This window comes from Melospiza georgiana, chromosome Z (assembly GCF_028018845.1).
Source record: "Melospiza georgiana isolate bMelGeo1 chromosome Z, bMelGeo1.pri, whole genome shotgun sequence".
In the NCBI taxonomy this organism is placed as follows: Eukaryota; Metazoa; Chordata; class Aves; order Passeriformes; family Passerellidae; genus Melospiza; species Melospiza georgiana.
The window spans coordinates 34491402-34512827 of NC_080465.1; the positions used below are offsets into that span (position 1 = coordinate 34491402).

At 34.6% G+C, this 21426-nt stretch overlaps 1 protein-coding gene across 2 annotated transcripts in view; it reads left to right on the plus strand.

Annotated features, from left to right (window-relative positions):
* Window positions 1–20820, plus strand: part of TTC39B (tetratricopeptide repeat domain 39B) — a 74052-nt gene extending 53232 nt beyond the window's left edge. For both annotated transcript variants that reach the window (XM_058043969.1, XM_058043970.1), the window contains 14 exons: window positions 1053–1120; window positions 3031–3095; window positions 3257–3362; window positions 4729–4794; window positions 6353–6461; window positions 7278–7345; window positions 7433–7492; window positions 7796–7957; window positions 9020–9111; window positions 9400–9520; window positions 11431–11542; window positions 14877–14994; window positions 16126–16242; window positions 17271–20820. In XM_058043969.1, the coding sequence (XP_057899952.1) occupies window positions 1053–1120; window positions 3031–3095; window positions 3257–3362; window positions 4729–4794; window positions 6353–6461; window positions 7278–7345; window positions 7433–7492; window positions 7796–7957; window positions 9020–9111; window positions 9400–9520; window positions 11431–11542; window positions 14877–14994; window positions 16126–16242; window positions 17271–17367 (1361 nt within the window). In that variant the 3' untranslated portion in view covers window positions 17368–20820. The remainder of the gene's footprint in view (window positions 1–1052; window positions 1121–3030; window positions 3096–3256; window positions 3363–4728; window positions 4795–6352; window positions 6462–7277; window positions 7346–7432; window positions 7493–7795; window positions 7958–9019; window positions 9112–9399; window positions 9521–11430; window positions 11543–14876; window positions 14995–16125; window positions 16243–17270) is intronic.
* The last annotated feature ends 606 nt before the right edge of the window (window positions 20821–21426 follow it).

Consider the following 21426-nt stretch of genomic DNA (forward strand, 5'->3'; position numbering starts at 1 on the left):
GACTTTACTCGTGTCTTACAGTAATAAACATGCAAATCATGTATATAATCTTTTCTAATTTGAATGCAAAGCTTCAGTGGAGAATTCAGGCTAATGGGGTTTTTTTGTCTCTGAGCATGCATGAATTAAGAAAGGAATGCCTTTCACAACACATTATAGGACTGAAGGGAAACTTCCTTTTTTTGACTTAAGAGAGCTCCCAAAAGTTTAAGAACCATTGACTCGGAGGAGTACATCCTTGTCATCAGTTGCATTGGAATCTGTATATATTAACAAGTTTTGTGCTTGTCTGTTTTGCCTTAAGGTGTTTTGGGAAATGGTATCAGTACATTGTTCATGGCTCTGAAAATGCTGATCTCCTATTTCTGATTCAGGCAGAGTCAAGTATGCATTTTTTTCTAACCTGGCACAAGAATCCTCTTTAATACTTGGACACATCAAACTCACCACGTATGCACTGTACATACAGCAGCCTTGTGCATGTGGCTGGTCTTGCAGCATGGGTGCAGAGCAACTTGTGTCATGTGTGTTAAATCAAATGTACTTTAGTGCTGCATGAGGACAGAAAGTCTGCCTGGGGCTTTCAGTTTGTTAAGCATGATTTGGTGAAAACCTGTTCATAATGTCTCAGTGGATGTAGGAAAAGCCTGAACCTCCATGAGGGTTAATATTCATTTACAGAAATTTCTTGTAAGATGTGGAAGGAGGCCTGAAAGACTGAGTTGCAGTGGGCTCTTAAGCTTAGAATCAATGAAAATTGTAGGAGACCCATCTACCAGAATGTCAAGTAGCTTTTGCCATAGACTGAGTTCAGCTCTGACAATGTGTTGTCTGAGAAGAAGGGAAATAGAAGAATTCTGTTGGGATTTCTGTGTTAGAGCTATTACTCAGCAATTACTGAAATGGCAACAGCAGAATTTTGCTTTTTTTTTTTCTTTTTTTCTTTTTTTTTCTTTCTTGTCTTGGCAGCATTTTGTTTGTTCCATTGACCCCAAGAAGACAGTATTGACAATGACATTGCTGATAGTAAATAACTTTTCTTTCTTATATAGAGGAAATGCATGCTGAAATCTGCTATGCTGAGTGCTTATTACAGAAAGCCGCTCTCACCTTCGTACAGGTAAAGTCAGTTTCTCAACAAAAGATGTGATGTTCAAATAAAAATTTTTTGCTATTGAATGTTATTTCATGGCAGCAGTTGAAAGTATGGTAAATCTTGAGCTGCTCAGCAAAGTTCTCTCTTTGTTTGTATGAATAACCAAAGATGATATTCAGATATCAAGGTATTACCCTAAGGTATAAACATACCACCTTTTAAACATACCTCCTGTTTTATACAAAATGGTATGTTTAAATGATTTGCACATTGGATCACATTGGACAGTGTCCAGTGCCTGCATAAAAATATTTTCAAGTATAAGGAAGTGTATTGTTTGAAAGTACAAGTCATTTTTTGCATGAATGAGTAGAATGTTTTCCAACTAACAAAACTTCAGCTGATACACATGTGTAATTTCCAATTCCATCTTGCTCTGTGTGCATATGGTGTCAGGAATAATAAAGTAATGAATGCTTATAAAATGGGCATGCTTAGCATTGCTGAGGTAACAATTCAGCTCACAGAAAGATCTGGTATTTTATACTGTGTGGTGCTAGTGATTTAGGTTGTAATTCAGGGACTTCATGCTACAGAGTTTTCAAATTCAATTTGAAACTTGATTCCTGAAAACAGGAGTTGTTCATCATACTTTTTGAAGATATGTGAGTGTTTAACAAGTGTTTATTAAATATATATTATAGATGATCTTTTCCAGTATAAATTATGAGAAAGAAGCGAGGCACATAGGATACACTAAGGTCAGAATAAGTTCCTTTTGCTTATGACTTAGGAACTACTTGATTTGGCCAGAAGTGTCAGGAAATACTTTCCTGTAACTAGCTTGCTCCTTTACTAGCCATGTGGAATCAACCCTTCTTTTATTTTTATTCGGTGGGTGGAGTCTGTTTTAACCATGAAAAGAATGTCGTTGGAGGTGGTGAGTTAGGACAGTATAAAATAATAAAAAACCATTAGATGTATATTTTCTCCAAAACACCACATCTGTATTGCTTTTGACTGTAATACCCTACTCTGCTGATTGCTGTGCTGCCTCATATTTTTCATTATTGGCTGATCATGATTAGCGTTAGGATGATGATGATGATAACAAAAATGTAAACATTCAGAGGGAAATAGAATTCTTGTACTGAAACACTTGCATTTGGGTGTTCAGACTTGCAGACAAGAGAGATCAGGAGTTTTAAAATGGTAATCTTTTTATGAAAGCAGAATTTCCTTTGGTTGATCATTCTGAGGCCTTTTTTTGTTGCTCTTTTCATTTTCCATGTTGTTTATACTGTTCCTAAGTATTTAAATTTGCATTTCTGAAATGCCAGCATCTTCCCCTTTTATTTGAATTCTAGGAGAAAAAAATTCATCCTGTTGAACCAATATTTTGCTTTTCAGGAATTTAGTTTTGATGGCAAGTGCATTGTGGCTTTGTTTTGGTTTGGTTAACTAACTAGAGGTTAGTAAGGACATAAATTGAAGAACACAGGTAGTAGCTTTTGATCAGCAATAGTTTCATCTGTTCGAGGGATTTTTCAGTTTGTCTTCTGCCAGTTTCTATAGGGTTCCTTGTGTGTGTCAGAATCGCCATTTCCAAATGTTTGAAACAGTTCCTGCAGCGCCATCTGGTGGAGAGCTTTCTTGGTTCATTTAGATGCATCACACATTCTGCCATAACTAACACTTCGACTTTCTTTTTCACCTCTCTCTTCAGTTTTAGAATTTGTAATGTGCACTAAAGAAATGTTTCCCTGACAACTTAGAGCAAGTGTTAATGTCAGTCTTAGAGACACATCTAGTGACTGAAAAACGTTTTTAGTGTTTCCTACTATAACATAAGCTTATTTATAAATTTATATGTAGCTGGAGGATTTTTATGTATGTGTTATGTGTAATATGATCACACAATATTTTTCTTCCAGGATGAAAATATGATCAACTTTATCAAAGGTGGCCTGAAAATTAGGACAAGTTATCAAATATACAAGTAAGCTATTAGAAAACACTTGAACTCAAAAGTAATATAAGCAGTTGGAGTGGCATTAATACTCCCAAAATACAAAGGAATATTTTTGTATCTATCCTAGTCACCAGTCAGTAATTTCTATGTTGTGTTTCCCCTTCCCTCGTTTTTTTCTCCATCACAAGGGAATGTCATCAGGTGCTACAGACGACTCAGGGGAACAAAAGCAAAAATGAAACGTACTACCAGTTTGAAGGAGGAGTGAAACTTGGAATTGGAGCATTCAACTTGGTATGACTTCTTCTTCTACAGAAAGGCCATTGGGTTATTCTGTAGGACTGTCTTTCTTTGTATATGTGCTACTGTAACTGATTTAACATTTACACATTTGTAAAATAGAGATATGGGGTTTGGAGGTTTTATGCAATGTGAAACCAGCATTAACTTCTGAGTGTGTGCATGCTTTCTGGGATGTTTCTGTTAGTTTTTTCTGAACAGTTTAGTTCTCTGGGATTAACTAATACCTCTATTTCTGAAGTGAAAAGGGAGCTGCATCTACCTGTGTGTAGCAGGATTTTTAAAGATGCTTATGCTGTGGTTACAAAATGCCTGGAGTGACTGTTTAATTTTAACTCCCCCATGTATCCCATTCTTTTACTTCAGTGACATACTCTAGATTCTCATAGATAATTATACATAGAAGAATGAACAGTAGTTTACTGAGTTTGTGCAAAGGAAAATTGCCTTTTCTTTACAATTTGCTACAGTTACCTTTTCACATCTGTCATGGCAATAGTTAAAGCTGATTTCTGCCAGTATGTTAATTTCTGTATCATTCTAGATTGGAGATGGCCAATTTTAAGTCTGGTCAGAAGAACTCAGGTTTATCTGCACCTGACTTTAAAATTCAAGCAACTGTGTTCATAAGTGTTCTTGCCTCTCCTATTCTTCATGGAGTCCTCTCAGTAGGAGGCTTAACAGAAAAAGTGTCTGATGGGCAAAACGTATTAGGGTGAATGGAGCTTTCTAAAAACTGACCCTCAAGTTGACCTGCTTCTTAATGCTATGGAAAAGGTGGTTGTGATGTTTGTACATTTTCTGTTGTGTAGGATGTGGAGGATGCAGTAACAGAGGGAACAAAAATGCCTGTGATAGAGGGCTAAAGCATGATAGCAACAGCTAGTATTTCTAAAACCATTATGCTCACTGATCTGCTGATTCAGTACTCCCACAAGAGGAACAAGTAGAGCCTCTGTGAGACTCCTAATAAAATGAAATAATAGTATGGTGACATGGCAGTTGTAGGTTGTGAGTCATACTAAAATAGATTAGACTTTCATTCTAAAAGACCCACAGTTTTCAAGCAATTTTAACCAGCTGAAGATAGAAAACTCTGTCATTCTCTAAAGAAGCACAGCTGGACTCTGTCTATTTTCATGCTGGATGGTCATCAGAATTCTGAGCATGCATGTTTACTTTCAGGTTCTTTCATCTTTTAATTTTTTACTAATGTAAAAAATTTTTACTAAATTTTTACTAATGTCTAATAGCATTTAACATAGTAGGTGGCCTTTTTGGTTCACATTTATAACAATGTAACTTTTTTTTTGAAGTGTACATGTTTACAGTTATCTTTTTATTTTTAAATGTATTTCAGATGCTGTCACTTTTACCAGGAAGGATCCTCCGACTTCTAGAATTTATTGGATTTTCTGGCAATAGGGTATTCAGTTTGATACTTGCTTTTTCAAATTAATTTTTTCTCAGATAAAAGACTGGATGGATTTAATGCCATGTATTCCACACTGGAAGCATAATATTGATTGTTTATCAGTATTTTACTGTTGTTAAAAAAAGAAATGGGTTAGATGATACAGGCATAAAAGCACATATGGTGATACTCCACTCTTTAACATGCATGAGAAAGGACCAGTTTACTTAAGAGGAGATTTTGCCAATGCAATATCCTTTCCTTTTGGTGATCCTTAAGTAGGGGATATCAGCTTCTTTTCCTAGTTGATGTAGTCAGAAATTGACATTCCTCACCAGTAACTGAGGGAAGAGTTATATTTCTACATTTTTCCACACAAATCCCAGCCCATTTCTTTGGGGAAAAAAAAATTGTGAATGTCACGTGTCATCCTGGACTCTAGGTACATCTTTCTCTCATGGATGACAAAAATATTTGTAACTTGTTTTTTAATTATTTTACAGCTCTTTAAAACTCCTTTTGATGCCCATAAGAAATGAAAAACCTAAAAAATCCTTAAGTAAGAAATTGTAATGAGGTGACCCACAGAAATGCACACAACTGAACTTCAAATTACTATAGCTGCAGTCACCATATGGTCTTATTGCTGTTAGATTGTCCACAATATGGTTCTCCTGCTGTAAAATTAGACTTCAGTAGAGACCAGTTCATTCCATTTCTTCCTCCGTAAAACCTGGTTCTTGCTGAAGCTTTTCCAAAATATCTATTTTTCCCTGACTAAAAATGCAGTAAAGGCTGGAAGAAAAGAATGGTTTTGAAATATCACAATTTTTTTTTGTGGGGTGCTTGAATTCTCCTATAATTCATCAAGTTGCTATGCAATAAAACTGATCTGTTAATATTTGTTTTGAGGCAAAAATATGTTTCTGAGGAGTCACTGCTTTTGATTAGGGAAGCTGTGAGCTCAACATCCCTCAGATAGTCAAGCTGTTATGTAATGGGTCTAAACAGAAACGTAAGGGAAATCTCATGTGTTAAGATCTGCATAAGGCTCCATGAATCTGGATCTGTCTTTAGACATTGGTGTATCAGCAGAGGTAATATTTTGGTCAGAGCCTCAAAATAGTTGACTTATGGCTGACTTGATGGAAGAGAATTGAGGATAGCCAGGGTTTTCAGTGGAGGAAGTCTCACGCCAACAAGTAGCACTGGAACAGCTGAGAGAGTTTCCCACCGCACATAGATTGAAGGATGTTATTCTGAAAGGTTGAGTCAGAACACAGTGGGGAAGGGTTGTAGACCTGTGTGTCTGCATGGTTCATGTGGTGTTCCCATTTCACCAGAGCACTGAAATGCATGATTTTATTAAGAGTTAGATTAGTCTTCTTCCTGAGTGCTGTTAGCCGTGACAGAAATATTTTGGTAGAGGGTTTTGTTGGATTTGAGATAAGTACTGAATTGTGAAATACTTACATCTGAAGGGAAAATTGAATTTTCATTAGCCAGAAAAAATTGATAGTAACTCTGTATACTTATAGTTAATTCTGCATGTGTTTGTGATATTTCTTAGGAGTTGGGCCTCTGCCAACTACGGGAAGGCGCATCTGGCAGCAGTTTGAGGGCCATTCTGTGTACTTTCACCCTGTTGGTTTATCATACTTACGTCTCCTTAATCCTTGGTGAGACCCACTGTGTAGCTTTTCAGTCATGCTACACCTTATGATAGATATTGTGATTTATTTATATAACAGAATTTCAAAATTGTGGCCAAATAGGAGTTTGCTGTATACTTAATTATGATCTAAAATTAATATCCATGACAAAGTTGTGTCTGCAGAAATAGTGAGGGTAGATAGCATTATACCAACATCTTGCTCCATTTGCAGGGCTGTCTCAACAGCAAAATATTGCAAAATATTATTAAGTACAGGAAAATAATTATCCATAAATTTAAATCAGATGTTGTGAAAACTATCTCCAGAAAAAAGCTATAGAACCAGAACTAACTATTTTTGCCATTTAGAGCTGGAAGTCGTAATTAATTCTATATGCTTCTTTACCATATATTTTCTCATTCTTTAATATTTAAATATTTTAGTACTTGTCCCTCAGGCTCATCAGGAAATTAAGGAGAACTTCATTTCTTCCAGTATCACTTGTATTTCATTACTGATTTCAAAATTAGGAGAAGAGGCAGCTGAGGATGTTTTCCTATCTTGCTAAAGCAATTAAAGGGATTTAAAAATATAACTAGGATCAGTGATGGAACAGTCCAAAAAATATTCCTATATTGTCTGTAATTTTTTTTCAATTTACAGACATTTAGTATTTTTAAATCACAAAGTATTTTTGAGACAAGAATTTAGTTTATAGAAACACAAGATGATGAAATAATTCTGCTTTCACATAAAGCTATCATCCATTGATCTGTCAAATAAAATGTGAAAACTTGGATTCTTTTGAGTACATTGAGGTTGGTTTGTTACGTTTTCTAGGTACAGGGGAAGCCAACCTTCAGGAAGCAGACAGTCTCCTCGAACCCTACCTCCTGAAATTTCCAAATGTGCGTATTTCTAATAAATGTTATAACAGAAATGTATTTCCCTATGCTCAAACTCCTAATTGGTTATTTTTCTCATCTCTTTTCAAGGGTTCCATTATTCTGTTTTATGCTGCCAGAATAGATATACTGAAAGGAAATTTTGAAAAGGTAAATGATATTTTTTTCTAAAATTTTTGTTTAGTGTTTAGCCTGAGGAGTAAAAACAATTAATTCATCTATGTATCAGTTGGACTGATAAGTATGCTGTTACCCCTGTTCACATTCACTGTCAATGTTGATTCCAGCCCTCTCTCTAAGTGAGACTGAAAGGGAAGTTTATCTCATTTTACTTGTCAGGTGTTTTTCCACCTGGGTGCTAGGTAAGAGCTTGTCCTGTAATTAGACAGTGCTCTCACATGGAGCTATAATTGAGCCAGTTTTCATCATTCTTCCTTAACTACTTACTCATAGGCACAGTTGAGGTTCCAAGACTGCATAGCAGCCCAGCAAGAGTGGAAACAGATTCATCATCTCTGTTACTGGGAACTGATGTGGTGCTACACCTTCCAGCAGGACTGGCTTCGGGCATATCGGTATGCAGACCTGCTCAGCAAAGAGAGCAGGTGGTCTAAGGTAAATGGGCAGGTGGACATTGTTGTGGTGTACCAGTGGTCTCTACAGTTAAAGTCACTTTTAATTTTGCACAATAAGTGTAATGTTTGCCTTCCTGAGAAACTCATAAACAGAGACACAATGGGACCAAACTGTTTTAACTGGGTGGTTAAGGATGACTTTTTATTTCACATTTTGAAGCAGCAGAACCATAAGCAGCAATGCTTTGGCCCCTCCAAAAATGGAGGTGCTTACCCAGGTTGGGAGAAAGAAGAGGGATGGGAAAACTGTAAACTTGTGTCTCGAGTCAAATTCTAATATTCACTAGTAAAACTTGGCTGAAGAAATTGTGTTTGGTGTTTATAAACACACACACCTAATCTTCAGATGCTTTGTGGCACAAAATGAGAAAGACTGCTGGGGACAGGATCTCACAAGAAAAGCTGGCCTATCAGATAACCTTTTCCTTGTAAAAATGTTTTTCACGGTATGAAGCAAGCGCAATGAACCAAGCCAATAACCTTTTATGCATTATTATTATCTGTTCCTCTATAGATTACTCTTTTATTATCTTAATGAAAAAGGGTATACATCTAATTCTTGGCAAAAGAGGAAGAGAATAGTATATTCAGCATGAAATGCAACTGTCTTTAATAGAATTACAGATTTTTTTTCCCTGCAAAAACCCAGTTATTAAACATTCCTTGAATCAGTACCCAGATATTTCCGTCTGGTTTTTTCATGTCTACAAGTAATAGATCGTATAATAACAGTAATGGACTTTAGAACAGTTAAGTCATTTAACCTCATCTCTTTGACAGTGGTTTGCATAATAAATTCTCCTGTTTTTTGCAGGGGATACCTTTAACTTTCTGACTGATATAAAAATATAAATACATTAAAAATAAACTTACAGCATAAATTCTGTGACAAAGGGAATACTAAACTTTTATAGTTATATCTGCCTGAGAATTATGGGAATACTTTGCTACAGCAATTGGGTGAGAGATTTGAGTCTTTAATGTATTGATTAAACACAGAAAATCAGATGTGGTAATCTGTTGCTGTTTCTTTTTGAAACAGGCAATATATGTATTCCAGAAGGCAGCAATTCTGTGTATGCTTCCAGAGGATGATTTGAAGAAGACTGGTGAGGACATAGTGTCTTTATTCAGGTAAACTTTTATAAAGCAGCTGAATGTGTACTCTTTGTCCTCCCATGTCTTTATCTTATGTGTTTTACTTCTTGCTTATAACCATAAACTTTCCATTTTTTTCTCTTTGCCTTTAGCATAAGAATTGCTTTTATCAGCAAAGATAAATCCTGCAGCTCTGGTCTCCATGGTGTAAAAAAATTTTAAGATGTTAAATTTCAGAGGATAACAGCAAGTCTTTTTAGCTAAAATGAGATGAAAAAAAATACCAACAAAAAACTTTTTTTTTTCCATTTTCCCTTCTTGTAGACAAGTGGATGGTCTAAAACAGAGAATTGCAGGAAAATCTATCCCGACTGAGAAGTTTGCAGTTAGGAAAGCTCGACGCTATGCATGTCCTCAACCAGTGAAGCTGATATTACCTGCCTTGGTATTTGTTCTTGCTTTGTTTTCATCCTTTTCAAAGAGAAAAGAAATCAGAGTAGTTCATTATACAGGGAAGGAATAATATTGTCAGGTATTATATGTCTGCATTTTAAGTTTTTTAAAGAAGTACTGCATTAATTCAATGTGATTTTGGTGAAAAGTATTAGAGACTAGATCATGCTACCAACTAAGCAGCAGTATAAAACAAGTGCCGTATTTTTCATGTGAAAAGCTCAGCATACAGAAAACTGCATTAATGTTCTTTAGGTTGGTAGGATTTTAGTCCTTGTCTTCTAGACTCATTAGGAAGTTAAAGAGTACTTTGGTACTTTCTGTTTTTCTTATGAAAATGAAGTGTGGTGGTTGGTTTTTTGTGTTTTTTTTATTCCCCTTGTATTGAGTCTGATTAAAACAAGCAGAAGCTGAAGTAACTTTATGAATGCTATTCTAATTTCCTGTATTTTAACATCAGAGTGATTAGTATTGCACAGTCTGCTTCTGTGTGCACAGCACTGATACTTCTCATATGTGTATGCTAAAATCTTTGTATGTCCATAATTTACCAACAACTGTGCATGAAAAACCTAATTCAAGAAGAAATTTCTTATGTTAATGCTCATTGATATAGATGGAGGAGTCTAAATAAAAGTAATCCTCTGGTTCTAAAATTCATTCTGTATTAAATTGCATGTAGAGGACTAAGTAAAATTTGTCTTGGGCTTGTACAGCAGAGTGCTTGTAAGTTGTGAATATATGTATTTGGTCTTGCTGTCAAATTCAGCATTCTGTTTTAATTTAGGAACATTCTCATCATGGACTAAGCATAACCAAACATAATGTATGGTTTATTTCAGTAAGTATAAATTAGACAGGACTACAGAGTTGAAATAATCTAGCATGATGTAGTTGATGATGTTATTAACATTGTTTCAGACTTTGATACAACCAGATTTTTTCTCTGTCTGAAAATGTACATATTTACACTACAAATGCAAGTGGAAATCTTTCACCAATGTATTGTATCAGCTTCAGAATGACATTAGGCATCATATTTCAGAGGTGTAATTTCAATTATGGTAGAACAAATGATACTCTAGTTTGTAATGACTGAGTAAAGATCTTGGCAAAGCTCCTTGTTGGTGAGCATTAACCCTTATTCTCCTCAAGTTTTACAATGTAATAATGTATCAAATCAAGCTTATTGCTTTCTGTTGTACTGAGCCATCTGGGAAGATATGTTTCCAGGATTTGCCTTGATTTTTTTCCAACAAAATTTTGTAGAAATTATAGTAAAATCATATGTTGGATGTGCCTACTGGAATCACATTTTTATCCAGAAAGTTTTATCTACCTCCAGTTTTGTCCTGAATGGCAGGTAATTGTCTATGAATTAGAGCATTTAGAGCGTGGTTTTGGGTGCATGCTTACATAAGTATGCTGTATATACAAGAACACACTCAAATGCAAATTCCAAATTTACCTATCATCCTTTAGAAAGAACTACTTTTAGCTCCTTCTTTATTTTAGGTGGCAGGGACCACAAGTTTAATCTAAAGCATCTGGTTTTGCTGACATGTTATGTGGGTGATGGTAAACTGTCCTGATAAAATCTGTTCAGTTTAATTTCTGAAGATCTGTGAAAATACATGATAGTAGAATCCGTTAAAAAGGCATCAAAACATTCAACTCTTAAAAACACAAATTGCCTTTGTCAGCACACATTCAGTGTAATTTTTCCTTTCCTATTCATAGATGTGTTGTACCAAAACAAGCTTTGGTAGTATTTTATATACTCAAAAATGTTCCACAACAGCCTTTTTAGAGGCACTCTTTAGTTAAATATTTATGCAATTCCATGGGTTGTTCTTACCTTTTTGTGTTGGTTGGTTGGTTTTGTTTTTTTTTTTTAATCAGGAAATGATGTATGTCTGGAATGGATTTGCAATTGTGGGCAAAAGAGCAGACCTTACTGAAAACTTACTGGTAACAATTGAGAAAGAAGAAGCTGCTCTACAAAATGAAACTAGTAAGTGATCAATTAAGGTGGAATTAATAATCTTATAAGAAATGCTGACATTTTTCTATGCTTTTGTCTTCTTATATTCTGTGATGTAAGTGTTGGCTTTGACAATGTTCTAATTAAGTCAAAGTATGGAAGTTTTGGAGCCTCACGAAATTTAGGCATGGTTCTTCAATATGTTCTTTATGCAGTGTGATTGATGCTGCAGAAGAATACAGAAAACTCAGGGACATCAGGTTATTGGTTACAGAACATGGCTGGTCTAGCTTATTTTTTCTTGTCTTTGAGAGTGTTCTTGGACCATAATCTGCTAATATCTTAAATGTCTGAAAAATATTTTTTCTAAACCAATTCATATCATGCTTTATTACATATGACACGTGCTGCAGAGAATATGACAAAGTATAAAATATTTGATGAAGTGCTATGCATTAATGAGTCGGGTTTTTTGTTTTGCTTTCTGGCAAAATTTGCTAGTTGTAAAATTAAATATACTTAATGAATAAACTTTGACCATGGTTTTACATCTTGGAGTAATGTTTAGAGAATCAGCCCATAATTTACTCCTAAAAGAATTTAAATTCATTTATTACAACTGGTTTACTGCATAAGTACTTGATTTTTGTCAGATTTTATCAGCATAGTTCTTTTACCTGTCATGTGAATTTTTGGGGAGAATTCTCTTTTGAGTTTTTCTAGAATAAATGTCATTTTTCATGTGAATCTTTTTAAATGATAATTCATTAAAATAATTTTTATTGAACGCAGATTCTACTCACATTAATGAACAATTTAGCAGTTTAATGGTTGTATGGTTTAGTGGTTATGAACACTAAACCATAAGTCACACTTATGAACAATTTTAGTGGTTAAAACAGCAATTCAGAAATGTAATATATACCTAAGTATGATTTATAGTGTAAATTGAGACGATGCATAAGAAATTATCCAGGGACCTGCAAGAAATTTATAGTGGTCAAATCTGGATGATATAATAAACCAAATGAGAGTAACCTGTATGGCCATGTTTGAATGGGGTTCCTTTATTTTCTGTGTTGCCCTTCACTTTTCTGCAGGATCAACAGTGTGCCTTTTAAATCTCAAGTGTTTTCCTTTTTTCTTGTAATATTAAACAAAAGTGTAGTGACATGCAAGATACTTGCAAATAAAGTAATTCCCCTGAGTTCCACATGGAGAGTTCTGACAGAACCTGTTGGAAATCCAGTGCTGTATTGTGCTGTGATTTGTACTAGAAGTGCTCATCTGTTGTAACAGTGAAGTAAATTTTCTATTGAATCTCTGAGGAAAGATGTACAAGGTACCAAAATTAAAGCAATGGAGATAAAATCACTGTGTTTTTTCTTATGGAAATTCACTGTTTGCAAATAGGATATAGTCTGGAAGTGTATATACTTTCTGGGTTCTTTTTTTAGTAATAACTTCTGTCAGATGTTATTTTATTCTGGATTTCATAGATGTGATTTTGATCTGCTTTTAAAGATACTGATTCAGTGAAAATAAAGAGTTGCTACTGAATTCCAAAAAAAAAAAAAAAAAGATTAAGGCTGCTGACAAGGTTACAATAAAATTTTAATAGACCATTTTTAGTAGTAGTAATATCAAAGGATTGCTAAGGTCCTGTGAAAGAAGGGTGTTGATTATACACAAAGGTCATTTTGGGATTGAGACTTCATAGAACTGTTTTTATTTCATTTGTTTCACATGAACAGGCACAGCATGGGATCTCTCAAGGACTGAAAGTAATTTTATGTTGTATAGAGCTGAAAATAGAGATGGTAGAAGGAACAAATGGAGGACATTAGAGATGGTGTTTTTATTTTTTTTTCCCCAGAATTTCTGGGAATCTTTATTTTTTTTTTCATATGCAATATATAAAAACAGATTATTTAACTTCAAGAAAAAATAATTTTTTGCTTGTTTTTTTTAATCCTGGTATTGATACATCCTTTGTTGTAGACCACTGCAGCTGCAAAGATGGTTCTCCCACATTTATTGCAAGGTTATCTGTGTTAAATTGGCCTGTGCATTTGTTATTTGTGCATTTAGTGTTAATGTTTTAGCTTCTATACTTTTGGGAAATTAGAGTACTAGTTGAAGTTGTTAAAGACTGGTGAGCCCGTACTGACATCAGTGCATGCCCCCAGTTATTTCAATGAATGAGTCCTTCAGGAGACAGTCACAGAGTCCAACACCTTAGCCTAGCAAAACAGGCTAGAGAGAATGCAAAGTACTCCTGTGCTGCACTTCTGCTGTCCCTAAAAGCACAGTCTGTCAGTTACAATCTATCAAGACTTTCTGGGTTTAAACACAGACAGAAATAAGGCTGAACATGATGGCAAAGCACTTTGCGGAGTCCTAAAATGCATTAGTCTTGCATGTTTCAGAACTGTTTATGTAGGATTTCTTTGGCAGACTATTAAGGAAAAAAATAATGTGACCTTAGAGAGCTGGTAATTAGTTGTAAACAACATGATCTGAAGGGAGAGTGTTTTGCTTCTTGAATTGTTAATGTATGTAGTGCCATCTGTCTATCCATATGTGTTTTCTTTCATTTCTTTTCCTTCCATGTACCCAGCAAATGCTACAAACTAAGGGAACTAAAAAGGATCACTCTTGTTAAGTAAATTTTGAATTGTTTCAAACACCCTCTTTCATCTGGTATTTTTAGCTCTATTGAACATAAGACTTTCAATGAAGTTTTTCAAATATTATACACTATTACTTATTTTCAAATATTTTTCAAATATTATACACTACTTCTGAGGCTTCTCAAACATTAGAGATGATAAAAATACTAGCAAACATTGTTTCTTGAATTTGTACCTGAAAATGATGCTTTTGAAGAGTTCTGTAAGAGAGTCATGGCGTGGTTTTACAGGTTTTTTATGCTACTGTTATCAGGGGGAGCTGTTAAGATAATATGATGGTTCCTGTCTCACTGTAGTTTTAGCTATAAAGAAGTAAGAAGTCTTTAAGTAAGGCAAGTAAGAAATCTTTATACAATGACTATTTATGTAATGTAATACATTTAATTATTGACTGTTTAATCTTCAGTTAATGAAGTTTATGCCCATTTGTTGGATGTTTCAATTTTTCTTATTTCTTCTTTGCCTGTCTTTTAAGAGAAAGATACAGATGTCATGGGTGCATCTTCTTTAGTAAGCAGTATTTTAAACCATGCCTGAAGGATATGTACATTTTGAGGTATAGAACATAAGAAGCAACATCCTGCATCTGAATACATATTCCGTATTGAAAATCTAATTTTCCTTTTCATGATGTCTTCAAATTGTTTGACATATCTCACTTTCACTGTTAGATCACAATGAATACTATGTGGATGATGTGTGCATGTTGCAGCTGCTGAAAGGCCTCTGTCTGAAACACTTGGGAAGACTCATGCAAGCTGAATTATGTTTCAGTAAAGTAATTCAAAGGTAAAAAAATAACAGAAATAGATTTTCTAGTTTTTGGTGACATTTCTGATACTCCTGTTGCAGCTGTCATGTTAGAATTTTGACTAAATAAACATAATGTTAAGGATCTGAAATTAAAATACCTCTGCAAGTAGTTAGAAAACCAGAAAACTTTACATGTATTTTTCTGTAGCAATTTAACGCTTACTGTAGCTTTGTATATGTGGTGTTAAATAAATAAATAGGCTAAATAAATCAAACTGTCAGGTCGTATCCAAATACATTTGGAATTATATTTGCAGAGCTACGTGTAAGTAATGACAATACAGATAGGTTTACTGTTCGTTTGGCCTAATTTTTTAATTCAATATTTAGTAGTTAATGCTTCAGTTCAGTAATTAATGCTTCCCCATGTAGATGAGAAGTTGTTGTTACATGTTGCAGTTGAAGACTGGTTTCTCCTGTGCTGTGGATTTTCGGGCGTCAGCTCCAAAACATTTGTGATAGCTTTTCTATATGAAACATGAGTCCAGTACTGGTTGTAGTTGAAAATGTCTTGTAAGTTTTTAGGTATTTGGGCTGAAGAAGCATATTTACATGTGCAATATTTCTAACAAATTATTTAGAAAAATTAATAATGGAATTTTTTATTAAGAATTTGTTGTTGAGTTATTGTTAATGTGTTCTAGTTCTCTTGCCATCTTGTTTTCTCTTACAGTTTCTAAGGTCCTATATGAGTTTAGTCAAGCACATTGCGAGTTACAGGGCAGAGGGGTTTGGTTGATTGCAAGTTAAAGGAACACTATTTCTTAAACATCTTTTTCCAAAGGGAGCTGGCAATGGGCAGGCTTTTGTAGCTGAGGTATTTAGAAAAAAACTAAAGACAGCAATTCTTCATAAAGTGTATGTTTTGCATGGGTGAGGGTAAAAGTTTTCTGGTGCATGGAGTACCTACATTTTGTTCAACTTTATTTTCTACTACATGTTTAGGGCTCTATGATGCTTCAAGACTGTTTATCAATTAACCATTAAAAAAGGGTTCAGAATGTGTTTTCTGGCTATGTGCTGTTACAGGCAGTGATTGCTTTTAAAGTTAACTAGTCACTTAAACAGGGTTGTAAGTAACCATTTTGGTATTTTTTGGTTTTTTAGTGAGAAGCAAATAAAATATGATAGCTACTTGGTGCCATTCACGCTGTATGAATTGGGTCTTCTGTACAAACAGCAGGATGAGACAGAAAAAGCAATAAGATACATAGAAACTGCAAAGTAAGTGGATTTTTTTTATCACCTTGTAAATTAAGAATAACTGTGTATTTGCAGCATTGAGGACACTTGTTTTTTCTTCCTGACAGCTTCCTTGCAAAATCCAAGTAATTATAAATCTCTGTTCTTGATTTGCAGGACTTGTCCAATATAGTTGAATTTTGCAGTTCCATGAAACTGCAAAATTCATACACAGTGGAGTAGACAGATTCAAATAAGACACAGTATGAAGGGAAAATGTTTACTTCTTGTATGGGCTTCAGAGATGCTGAGGGTCCACTGCATGCATGGGATGAAGCTGGAGAGTCCAGGGAAGGGATATGTACCATTCTGTCCCAGAGGGCAGCTGTGGGAATTAAATCTGTTCCACTAAAGGCGTTCATAAGAGAGGTCAAAGGCCACTACACCTGTCTGATCACAGCCCTTTTTCCTTTCACATGGTGTTGCAGAAGACCAGTTGAGAGTTTAATTAAGTACTGTAGAGCAGCATATTTGCATTATCTGTAGATTGTAGTATAAGATAGAATGTCCCTTGTGTTAACAGAGAAGTAGCCCAGTCTTGTAATAGTGTCCCCTCCTGGTTTTTTTTTTTTTTTTTGCTCGTTTGTTTGTTTTGGGGGGATGGGATTTACAGAATATGATTTCTGTAGATATGATGTTTATTACTCTGGCTTAATTGTGTTCTGAGTCGAAGCCTGCATTTTCTGCAAATACGCTTTTCTGTAGTTAGAAAAGGCTTTGGCTTGTCTTTTCACAGCAAATTTTAGTATTTGGGAGGGCTGTTAAAAGGATCAAAATAAGTGAAAGAGATGCTAAGACATGGATTCAGTTTATGAGGACATTTAATTTTAGTATTGGTCTATGTTTTCTTCACTCAATTTGTGGATGTAGTTTTAAATGTGTCCTAACTAATCTGTGTGTCAGTCTCCGCTTCCTGTTGTGGGAATAAAGATTGTTAACTTACAAACATAGGAAGTATAAACAATTCAATCCAGACATCTTTTTCTTAAAATAAGTTGTCTGTTTTGCAGAAACAACTACAAGGAATACTCTATGGAGTCCAGGTTGCACTTCAGAATTCATGCAGCACTTGACAGCTTGAAGGTGTCGCCTGCTTCAACACCTTGAATGAGAAGGGATGCTTTTCATGCATACAATAGATAGCCTACACAATCTTTTTTTAATCATAGAGAAGAACATAATGATTGTTTTCTGTCACTTCTGATTTGATGTTATTCTTTTAGACTTTTCTGTATGGCGCCTATACTGTATCTACATGCTGTTAAAGAAGACCTTATATTTTGTTGATAAAAATAATTTAATATTTGACTTGAATGAAAGGGGGATATTTTTAAAAAAAAAAGGTGATGGTGCAATAAAGTTTAATGAAAATACTTTATTTTTTTTATATAAGAACAGATGCAGGTTATGCAGTGAAACTGGTGATAATTTCTGCATTTTTTGAAAGTTTTATTTTCTGCAGTGCACTTGAGACTTTTTTCTCCTCTGGAACAAAAATGCAATGTCTGCAGATAACCTTACTCACATTTTTTTGCATACTATATTCTGAAATTTGTGTTCCAGAGGAAAGAATTAGTAATTTTTGACTTAATTTTATTTTGGGAACAAAATTAAACTGTGTGAAGTGCAATATTTTTACTCTGTCAGATGAAGCTAAGCAGGGCTACAGTTATAATGTCTTCGCAGGTCTGTTTCATTCAAAAGAAACATATATTAGGAGATATTTTTCACTTGTAGAAAAGCAGAGCTATAAAGGATGTTATGTCCTTGTTCTCAAGTAGTCTTAAGTTGATCCTGACAGATTTATTTCACCTGTTTAACAAAAAACAAAAAGCACTGAGAACAGTCATTTTGAAACTTACACAGGAGGTCTTTCCCAGTGAGAAAAGACTGGGAAATTTTGCCTGATGTCCACCCCAAATAGTTCTTGACACAACTGAAACTGATTGTTTCCCATCTTCCCTGTCATGGATCTGGAGAAAGGATTGTTCTTTCCATTTTTAAAGCAATCGTTTATTGGTGGATTTATGTATTTTCCTAATAACAAGTTAGAATTCATACTAACAGAAGTTGATTGTGCATCAAGAAGTGAATCCACTTTTAATCTTGCTGTTAAGAAAATGTGCGTATTCTAGTCTAATTTCTACCAAAAATGTGCAGTAAAATTGAGATACTTATAAGTGCATTTTTCCTTTCATGCTTCTATGCAAACAGCAGTATGAAATTGAATTTCCCATTCATTTAGATATGCAGATTCTAGCTGTCTGTTCCTAAAAATAAAAATATATATCTTTTTTATTTAAGTACACACCAAATAACTCTTCTTTCACTAGCTGTTGCAAAACTTGCCATTTCCATATTTTATCCATGTTTGGTATGTTTACTTCTGCACAGTAAATTCATAGTACCTGTGCTCATGTATGTGATTCGCTGCCCTTAACTACCACCTAAACAAAATCAGGACGAAAGAAATAGGTGAAGAATGTGTCCTCAGTAAATGAGTAACTGAAGTTTCTAATTAAACATTCAATATGATTTGTAGAAGTTCTTCTCAGGTTACTGAGAACGCAGCTTTCTTCTATGACTTATAAATAATGGGGTCATTTAATTGCTTATAATTCTGTAACAGAGTGGTATATTTACAGGAGAAGTAAGAGTTTAAAAATATTAGCTAAATAAACATAATGAGTCTTTCAAAATGGAAACCTGATCCAAAGTATTTCTTTGTTGGTTGGAATTTGTGCCTATTGTAAATGTGTAACTTCAGTTATTATGTAAAATTATACACATGTGAATTTGAAACTTAAATACCCAAGACACTGAATTAGTGATAAAGTATGCATGTTTATTTTCAAATATATTCAGTTGACTGTAGCTAAACCTCAAAACAGAGATTAGCTGTCAAATGACTTCTCTAAAGATTTACCCATTTATATATATCTGATTGTAGTGAGCATAAACTCATGTATTTTCAGAAAATACTTTGATGCATCTGTGGGCATTATATGTTCAGTTTAGGATTATTTTAGTTTAATCTGATTATTAGATTGGGGTCTGATTTATTTTTCTGTAGAAGGTGGTGGGAACAATTACCAGTAAAACTTCTGTAATTTGTGTTGCAAACAGTACTTCATTTCAGGAGAGTTGTAACTGGGACTACAGACTCTCAGGGCGGAGCATGATGTAGTCTCTGATCTCTTGTTTTTGTGGGGAGTGTCTTACAGCTAATATTTTAGGGGTGATTTGAGATAGAAATCAAAACTAACAAAAAATGAACAGTGATCTCCCTTAGAAACTGATTTTTTCAAAATTTAGTACAAAGCTTCAAGAAGCAGTGTACTTTTTCCATGGGTGATGTTACTGACTGAAGAGACACGCTTATCCACAAAAATTTCCAGTACCCTCTGTAGTGTTTTGAGCACCCAATATGAAGTGCTATTTAGAGCTTGCCTCCTTTCTGTGCTGCTGTTCCAGGCTTGGCTAGAAAGATTGACTGATCAGATTTGTTACTTTAGGCTTTATTCTGAATGGCTTTTTTCCAAGTTGTTAACAGTGGACATACAAATGTGTGAGAGTGATTTGTTACCCTTCAGTTAAGGTGGGTCTCCACAGAGCTGCAAGAGATGCTTAGTTTTCCAAATGCTGCAGAAAAGTGCATGTCTCCTTGACACAATGCATCTGTGATGCAGTATTATTTAGGACATTATGCCCGAGTTAAGTGATTCCTGTCTAAGAGTTCATACAAAGGATCTGTGGCTTTTTGAACTTTTTTTTTTTTTTAATCTGCTATATTCTGTACTGGGCCTTAAATACAGCTCTGATTTAGTCTTAACTGCTGTTTGTAATATTCACCACACACGCTCGTCCTCCATGGGAATTTTGACTATTGTGCTGAGACTTAACTAAGCAAAGCTGATAATTTACCTATGATGCTATAGCCTCTCTTGATAATAGTAGGAATTATAATATATACAAGAGCAAATTTAACTTTTTAGTTTAAGCAAGAAAGGCTGAGCTTACAGTTACATTATGACAAAATGTTGCTTATAGTTCTTTCCAATAATAGATTTTTTTTAAGGTAAGCAATAATAAATTGGCCTGCTTATAGGACAAAGCTTCTCTTTGATTAAGAATTGCCTACTTAGAAACTATTACAAAAACCTTCATGTCTGTGCATATCAATCAAATATTAATCTGTTGACATCATTGTACTACAGTTTGTAAGTCTTTATTCATCAGAATAAAGAATGAATTTCTGTTTTTAAAAAAAATTGAAAGCAAATATATGTTAAAAGAAAGCTGGTGCAAGATTGTTATATATCTGTTCTAATACACATGGGGTAGCAGCTGTATGTAGCACTTTATGGCCATAGAAATGTATAACAATCAGATCTTTTTGTGTTTCTAAAACACCTTGCAATGTAATGTGTAAAACAAGTAATTTCTTGTGACAAATTCCACTTAGACTTTGCGGTTATTTTATTACTAATCCTAATGTCTCATGTCTTTTGTTTCTGTATATTCTTACACTGCCTAGTGCAACAAAGAATGTTTGTATTTCCCCTGGTGCTGCAGTCTCTTTGCTTGTAATCTACTGAGGTTTTCACATGTTCTCATCTGGTACTTGATGAGTAAACAATGAGGGAAGAAAAACAGAAAATGAGGAATGAAGTATCTTCTGGTTTAAAGAGCATGTAGAAATGTTCATTATTATGGGCTGGATTTACTTTTCAGAGGAATAAATCACATATGCTTGTGCTACCAAGTGCTGAATTTGGCACTGTATTTTAGTTGTATGTCAGGAACCTCTAGATGAGATTTACCAAAGCATTATCATCATAAGGTCTGATCTCTAATTTATAAATGCTACCATAAGCATAGAGTTCTTATACAACCAGTCCAGACTGAGTGGTTGTATAAAGCTGTCAAGGACAGCTTCTGACCTCTTGTCAAGGTCTGTTGAGTGAACAAAGGGTCTTTTGAATGTAGATAGCAAATACAAAATAAGTTGCAGGGTTTCTCGGTTTTTTGGGAAGGTTTTGTGGTGCTACTCGTGTTTTGGGATTTTTTTTAAATTGTGTTCTGGGTTTTGATTTGTATTTTTCCCTGTAATCTGGTAATAAATGCTATAGGACAGCTTCATAAAGAAACAGTGTGGCTCTTAAC